The sequence below is a fragment of the Tupaia chinensis genome, unplaced genomic scaffold (genome assembly GCF_000334495.1).
Source record: "Tupaia chinensis unplaced genomic scaffold, TupChi_1.0 Scaffold000116_1, whole genome shotgun sequence".
NCBI classification, from domain to species: Eukaryota; Metazoa; Chordata; class Mammalia; order Scandentia; family Tupaiidae; genus Tupaia; species Tupaia belangeri.
The window spans coordinates 2,720,466-2,728,889 of NW_006159580.1; the positions used below are offsets into that span (position 1 = coordinate 2,720,466).

Here is an 8,424-nt window from a genome sequence, read left to right on the forward strand (position 1 = left end):
TAATAATAATAATGGAATTAAATAAATAAATAATTCCTTTTTTTAAAAATAAAGTTTCTTAAACAAGTTAAGGCACATCACACCTGGAGATGCGGTGCCGCCATAACCGGGCATGTGGGCGTGGGCAGGGAAATAATGCTATGTCTGAAGAAAGCCGGGCTGGAAGCCGTGGGCGCACTTTGACATCACGCGTAAATGTTCGTGTCTATAAAGGCTACAGATCTATTCCGAATATCAATGTTAAGTCTCAGTGGTACTGCAGATCATTTTTTATCATGTTTTCTCCAAGGAACATTTATTTATTTTTAATCAGAAATATATATATATATTTTAAAAATGGGTTGTTGGGGCAGCAGGTCGTGTGATGGTTAATGCACCAGACTCCCACATGGTCAGCCATGGTTCATGTCCCAGACCTGGCGGCTTGAAACTACCACCAGGCGCGTGTGCACATGTGCGGAATCCCAGGAGGAGAATGGAGAAAGGATCGTGGTGTGGCATCTTCTCTGGGACCAGGGGGGAGGTTCCCCACTTTCCCTCTCACTGTCTCTCTCTGTCTCCCTCCAGCCAGTGCACGCGCCCTATGGCAGAAACCTAAATTTAAAAAAAAAAAAAAAAAAAAAAGAGCTGTTAGCTGTCGCAGGGATCGGGCCAGCTGAGGCCAAGACCTGCCTTGGGGTACAGATCAGAAGTCTAACATCTCGTTCCAGTGAAATCACACCCAGATGAAAGCCAAGGCAGGTCTGCAATCCGCCCGGGGAATGCGGTCAGCACGGGAGGGGCAGTCCCCCTCCTGGAATTACACGTGTCTCAGACTCATGCCTCCAAGGACTCTTACAGATCATCCCTCCCGCTCCCACCGCACGGAGCGGAACAAGCTGGAACTCTGTCCCGACTACTGCTGATTCCCCAGTGCCTGAAGCAGTAGCTGGCACAGAGCAGGTGCTCCGTGAATGCTGGCTGAGTGACTTAATGATGTCTGCTGAGGGAAAAGAGAGAGGCTGCCCGGGCCAGGGGTGGGCAGACCCGGCAGACAGGCTAGCTCGCAGCCTATCAGCCTATCCGATTAGGGATTCAAGCCCCCAACACACAGTAAAATAATCAGGGAGCTTTTTTTTTCATAGGTTTTTGCTAAGAGCATGTGCACTCACCATGTCACCAGTCAGAGAGAGTCAGAGAGACAGTGATAGAGGAAGTGAGAAATCACCCCCCCAGGGGCATGGCCATGCAGCCACAAATCCTCCTCTATTCTCTGGAATCTGGAGCATGCATGCACACCCACCCAGCGTGATTTTCAAGCCACTGGCTCACCAGATCTGGGACTCAAACCGCAGTTGGCTATGTGGGAGTCCAATGCCTTAACCACCATACCATCTGCGGCTCCCCACACCCCAGGAAGTTTTGGGTTTTGTTTTGTTTTGTGTTTTAGGGTTTTTTTTTTTTTGGACAGGTTTTTGCTATAGAGCGCGTGCGCCCACCAGAAAGACAGAGAGACAGAAAGCGAGAAATCACCCTCCAGGATGGATGGCCACGCTGCAATCCCTTCTTCTCCATTCTCCTCTCGGGATCTTGGGCACGCACGCACACGCGCGTGGCGTGAGTTTAAGCCACCGGGACCGGGACGCAAACTGCAGTCGACAACGTGGGAGTCCAGCAACATAGCCATTATGCTAACTGCTGGTCCCTGTTTTAGGTTTTTGTCATAGGGCATGTGGTCTTTGTGCTCTGTCTCTGGAAAGTGACAGAGAAGGAAAGTGAGAAATCCCTCCCCCAGGGTCACGCCACAATCCCTTCTCCATTCTCCTCCTGGGATTTTAGGGGCACACACATATGCACCCAGCAAGATTTTCAAGCTGCCAATGCAGGACTTGAACCACAATCTGCCATGCAGGAGCCCAGCGCCTTAACCGCTTCTCTGGCCCTACCTGGGGACCTTTTTGAAAATGTGAGGGTCACAGGTCCTGAGCACCCTCAGATGGTGCTCCAAGGCCCTGCCACAGAGCACTATGGCAGAGGTAGGGACTCAGCTTCAAGACCCGGTTCACTCGCACTCCCTGTGGGGTGGAAGGCCGCCCCTCTGGCACTCAAGACTTTGAAGGGAGAGGACATGAAATCTAAAGGGTCCGCTAAGGCTGTCTCCCCAGACGCCACCCCAATGCTGACGCACTGATCCGGCATGGCGTCTGGGAGCTGGGATTTTTTTTAAAGTCCCCAGGGGCTGTCAGCTCCAGCCAGCACACTTCATTCGGGGGTCACCGAGGCTGCCCGACACACGCTCTGAGAAGGGAGGGCCTCGTCCACACGGGGAGGGGCCCAACGGGGCAGCACTGAGACATGGTGCTCTGGGATGCTGACCACGGAGAAGGCTCCGGTTCACGCCCAAAGATCTCCCTGCTGGCGGCCGGCAGGTGGTGTGGTGGTTGAGAGTGCTAGACTCCCACGCGGCCGACTGTGGTTCAAGTCCTAGACCCGGTGGCTTCCTTTCTTCACATCCTCTCTCTCTCTCTCTCTCATCAAACTAGAAAATAATAATAAAGTTCAAATAATAGTTTAAGAAAGCAGAAGTTGACGTAATGGGTATGTCACTGGATTTCCATGTAGTCAACAGCGGTTTGAATCCTGGACCCGGTGGCTTAAACTCACACTGGGTGCGTGTGTGTGCGTGTCCAAGATCCAGAGAGGAGAATGGAGGAGAAGGGACCATCCTCCTGGAGAGTGATCTCTCGCTTTCTATCTCTCTGTCTCTCTGTCTTTCTGGAGAGTGCACATGCCCTATAGCAAAAACCTCTTATTAATTTTTTAAATATAGATATATATAGTTCTCCCTGTCAAGCTAGCCAGTGACCTCATAGTTAAGGTGGCTGGATCCCACATGGAGATCGTGCAGTTGAATCCCAGACCTGGCAGCTTGAAAATCACACCGGGCGTGCGCATGCTTGCCCAAAGTCCCAAGAGGAGAATAGAGGAGAAGGGACACCACGCCATCGTTCCCCTAGGGGTACTTTCTCATTCTTCCTCTCCTTCTCTCCCTCTCTCTGTCTCTCTCCAGCAAGAGTACATGCCCTGTAGCAAAGAAGAAGAAAAAGAAAGCCCCCCTTGAGTACGCCAGCGTGCCCATGAGCCAGGGGTGAAACTAGAGGTGGACCGCAGCGGCAGGACACTTTTGGGGGTGTCGTCGCTCTCTCTCTTTTGCTCATGGGAGAAATAAACTCACGCACACACCCAGAGCGAGGTAACGGTAAAACATGACCAGAGTGACGGCCTTCCTGAAAGCCGTGGCCTGAGGCTCTGGACTCAAGGATCGTGGCCCTGGGGACCTGGGCTTGTTCTGCCTATACCCCCACACTGCTCAGGACCTGACCATCAGTGCCCACCCTCCTAGGGAAAGTGGACAGGAAACCCCCGCGGGGAAGAGGCAGGGGTCTCTACAGACCCTGTTCACTGTGACCGCCCAGCTCTGGGCGAGCCAGGTCAGAGGTGCTGAGCACCCTAGAACGGTGCTCCAAGCCCCAGAGCACGGACAACTGCAGGGACTCAGCTGTAAGACCCAGTGCACGGGGCCGGCAGGTGGCATGGTGGTGAAGGGTGCTGGACTCCCACATGGCCCAACAGTTTGGGCCCCAGACCTGGAAGCTTGCTTTCTCACTTTCCCTCTCTCTTTCTCTCTCTCTCGCTCTGTCCCTCTCTGGTAAAAAATAAATAAATAAATAAAGTTAAATAAAATATACACCTCAACCAGGAAATTTCTTTAAAAAAAGCCCCAGTTCACTGGCACTCCCTGTGGGTGGGGGGCTGCCCCTCTGGGCACTCAAGGCTTTGAAGGGAGAGGACGTGAAATCTAAAGGGTCCGCCTAAGGCTGTTCTCCCCAGCCACTGGCCTGAAGCCACATGGAATCCTCCACCTTCCTCTGCCCTGATCGGCACTCCAGCGCTGGCCTCTGGGCCTCCCACCTGGGGTGAGGGGCGAGGCTGCAGCCACAGTTTCCTGCCAGGAACAGGCGTGGGGGCCTGCCTTCCCTCGCCAGCCCTGGCAGCCTGGACCCACTCTGGGACCCAGTCCCCAGACCCCTCCCATCTTAGCCCAGCCCAGCCCAGAGTTAATGTACAATCTCCCCCAGCAGCTCTAATGATCCAGGCAGCCCTAACTAGCCACCTCCACTCTGCCCCAGCCTCCACCCTTCCCCCAACTCCTCTTCCCACATCCCCTGCTGCCCTGGCCCCTCTGCCCACCACGGCCGCCTCTGTCTTCACAAATTCATTTCGCCCAGCCCGGACTGGCACGTCTGAACACCAGGCACTGGCCACTGGACTAGCCCGAGTCCTCCGCCAAGCCAGCCTCCAGGGCTGCAGACGGGTACCGACAGCCGCGGGGAAGGCAGAGGGCACAGGAGTTGAGAAAGGAGGCAGGGGACCAGCAGGTGCTGTGGATTTAAGGCGCTGGGTCCCACATGGCCAGCTGCGTGGTTTAAATCTCCAGTCCAGTGGCTTGAAAATCACCCCTAGCGCATGTGCACGCCCAAAATCTGGAGACTGGGAGAAGGAATGGCAGTATAGTCTTCTCCCAGCCGAGGGGAGGGATCACTTTCTCTCTGTCTATGTCCGGAGAACACATCTGCCCGACAGTACGAACTTTAAAAAAAAAAAAGTGGAGGCAAGAAAACGAACCAGAGACCACTCAAAGCAGTGCTTCTCACACTGTGACGCACCATCCCCTGGGCACCTAACACGCAGATCTGATTCAGTAGGACTGAGCATGGGGTCTGAGAGTCTGGGATTTTTTGTTTGTTTGTTTGGATTTTAGACTTTTACCCTAGGGCACATGTACTCCGGAGTGGAGAAGGGAAATGGGAAGTCACCACCCCCCGGGGGGATGGCCACACCATAACCCCTTCTCCTCCATTCTCCCCTCAGAATTTCAGGCGCGCACGCACATGTGCCCTGCGTGATTTTCAAGCCACTGGGTCCAGGACTCGAACCACAGTTGGCCATGTGGGAATCCAGCCGCCTTACCCACCACGCTACTTGCCGGCCCCAAGAGTCTGTATTTCTAGCCAGCGGCATCTCAGTGATGCTGAAGCAGCCAGCGGAGGACCACCCTCTGAACAGGGATGCCTCACAGCACCCACAGGTCTGCGCTTCCAACGACGACTCAGTTTCAAGGAGGCGAAAGGCGCAGTCCCTGACTCACCCTCACCCAGTCCAGGGGCCCAGGACGGTGCTGTGGATGTGCTGAGTACATGAAAATTCATTAGTTAACCCTGGCAAAGTGCCCAGCACTGGATGGGCTCACAGGAGAGCCTCTGACATTTATAAACCGCCAGAAAGCAGTTTGTAAAAAGGCATAGAGGGTTGGGCAGATTTTCCCTACCAGCTAAATGATGTAAAGCGACTGAATGTATAAAATAGTAATAATAATAAATAATCTTTTTAAAAGCATAGAGGAGGGCCGGCAGGTGGCATGGTGGTTAAGGGCACTGGACTCCCACGTGGCTGACCATGGTTTGAATCTCAGACCTGGTGTCTTGCTTTCTCACTTTCTCTCTCTCTCTCTCTCTCTGTCCCTTTCCGGTCAAATTAAAATAAGTAAATAAATAAATAAAGTTAAGTAAAATAATTCTTTAAAAAATTTTAAAAAGGGGGACCAGCAGTTAGCGTAATGGCTATGTCGCTGGACTCCCATGTAGTCAACTGCAGTTTGAGTCCCAGGCCCGGTGGCTTAAACTCACGCCGGGCGCGTGTGCGTGCGTGCCCAAGATCCCGAGAGGAGAATGGAGGAGAAGGGATTGCGGTGTGGCCATCCCACCGGGAGGTGATTTCTCGCTTTCTGTCTCTCTGTCTCTCTCTGTCTTTCTGGCGAGCGTACGCGCCCTATAGCAAAAACCTCTAAAAAAAAAAAAAAATTTAAAAAGGCATAGAGGGAAATGGTCCACTCTACCCTGAGCGGAGGAGGAAGCTGGATCTCCCAGAAGAGGTCACTTTGCAAAGGTCTTCCAGGGTGGGACAGATTTACCCAGGTGGAGACTAGCTGAAGGGTGGGAACGAGACAGGAGCAAAGGTAAGGAGACCGAAGGGTGGGACAGGTTCCAGGGACCGGGAGTACCGTCCTGCACCTGGACCTTCAGGTGCTCAAGGAGGGAGGGGTGAGAAAAACCCAGAACGTTACGCTGGGGCCGCACTGGATTTGTTGAGGCCAGACTGTCAGACTGGGAAGGTGAGCGACCATTGGTGGAAGGTCAGGTGTTGGAGCTGTTTGCAGAAGGAGGGGCCGGCCCTGGGAGAAAGAATCTGAGAGGTCATCGGGACCTGCCCCTATCCAGGTGAATTGGAAGAAGCAGTTCCTGGGCAGGAATTCCGGCCAAGGTAGAAGGAAGTTAGGTTAGGTTAGCAGACATTTCCTGGTGCTGTTTGTTTGAAGGTTTTGCCATAGGGCCCATGCACTCCACAGAGAGAGACAGTGAGAGGGAAAGTGAGAAGTCACCCCCCAGGGGGGATGGTCACACCACAATCCCTTCTCCTCCATTCTCCTCTCCGGATCTTGGCCCCGCATGATTTTCAAGTCGCCAGCTCCAGGACTCGAACCATCACTGACCATGTGTGAGTACGATACCTGAACCACCACGCCACCTGCTGGCCCCCACATTCCCTTGAGAAGGAGTGAGGTCTGCCTGAGAACAGGAGGGGAGTAATGTTTTCCCTGATTCTGTTAAATCTCACTCTAAATAAAAACCACCTACTGTGTGCTTGGGCACTAAGCAACAAAGGAGATGGCCCCTAGGGCTGTGCAGACCCTGGACTTCCACCAGAGGCCCCCATGTTCCCTCCCCCATTGTCGGGGGTTATTCTACAAGCAAGAGAATCCATTGCGGGCAGGCCCTAGCCTCAGGGCAGGTCACTGCCTGGGGGGGGGCGCTGCACAGATATGGCTCCACCCTAGCCACCGGGAACTGGGCAGGAGTCAGATCTCTTTGGGGGAGGAGGGAGAGTGGCCAGGGAGTCACCTCTGAACGGGGAGGAGTACCGGAGCAGCCTAGAGGTGCTGAGAAAAGGCAGCTGGGTAGCTGGAATTCCCCATCAGAATCCCCTGCCCGCAGAGGGCCCTCCAACCCCACAGCTACTCTCCTTCCACGGACTAACGCTCAACTCCCAACAATCCTGCACCACCCAAGGCAGCCAGGGGACTCGCACTCCGGGATGCATGAGAGCCAGCCCTGGCTTGAGGGTGCCTGTCCTCCCAAACCCCCAGAGAGGAAGGCCCCATGGGTTTGGCTGGGATCCAGCACCGGGGTCAGCAAAGGAGGGCCGGCTCCCTCCAAAAGGCAGCTGGGTGTGATGGGGAGAACGAGGGAATATGACACAGGCCCGCAGACAACACTGGAGGACGGGCCAGCAGGCCCTGCCCTGGGGCTGGCCTATAGGGAGACACCTCAATGGCGCACTCACCCCACTGCTCCTCCAATAAACCCTCTCCCCACCCGCGTCTTTGGTCCTATCTCTGCCACAGACCTGGCCCTCTCCAGGGACACGAACTGATTCGCTGTTTATCCAGCCCAGACCCTGGGGGGTGGCGGCCAGCAGTAATTAATGTTTGCAGTGCTCCAGAGAACCTGGGACCAGGGACCGAGGGGCGCCACAGGAGCCGCGCAGGAAATTGACGGGGAGAGGAGGAGAGAAGGGGGGCAGCGGGTCAGGGCCTGGGACCCGGGAAGGGGAGGGCGGAGAAGACACTCCTGCTGGAGAGGGCGGGACAGGAGAGAGCTGGAAGGAGGTGTGACCCCTCAAGAAAGGAGCCCCACAATCCGCAACCAGAGGATTCCGGGCTCCAGTGGTCGAGCCTGCTCCCCTCTCCAGCTCTGCTCCGCCCCAGAGCCGTGCACGTCCAGGCTCGGATGCCCTCCTCCAACTCGGGCCCGCGACACCCACCTGCCCGCCCCTGGGACCACCTGCAGAGGAAGTCTGGGCCACCCCGCCCGCTCTGAAGAAAGGCGTGTGGAGGCTTCGCCGAGCGGGTGCCTCCTGCCAACTTCAGCAGGGCGCCCAACTTGTACCTGAGCAAACATTTCACTTCCTTTCTCTGAAAGTAGGCGAGCCTTTGCCCTGCCTCTTGAGGCTGGGGACGTCCAGGTCCTCGGTCTGGAGTCGGAGGGCGGCGGCGGCAGGTCGCACGCAGCTGGCAGCAGGGCCCACTGCTCCCCCTCCCCGCCCGCGCCCCCTCGAGCTCGGCTCACTCACCCCAAAGTGCTGATGAAGCCATTGACGGAACCCTCGGCGTACAGGGAGACGATGTCGCCGATGTGGAGAAAGCTGGACATTTCGCTCATGGCTGCGGCCCTCCGGGGCCCGGAGCGGCGGGAGCGCCCAGGGGCGCGCGGCCAGGCTCGGTGCGGAGGACCCAGGCGCCCGCGGGGCGGAAAGGGGCGCGCCCCC

General features: G+C 55.7%; 1 protein-coding gene across 1 annotated transcript in view; it reads right to left on the bottom strand.

Moving 5' to 3' along the window:
- Nucleotides 1–8,418, bottom strand: part of ITPR3 (inositol 1,4,5-trisphosphate receptor type 3) — a 110,898-nt gene extending 102,480 nt beyond the window's left edge. Inside the window, exon 1 of the mRNA XM_014586175.2 lies at nt 8,230–8,418. Coding sequence (XP_014441661.1) covers nt 8,230–8,318 — 89 coding nt within the window. The 5' untranslated portion in view covers nt 8,319–8,418. The remainder of the gene's footprint in view (nt 1–8,229) is intronic.
- Between the last annotated feature and the right edge of the window lie 6 nt (nt 8,419–8,424).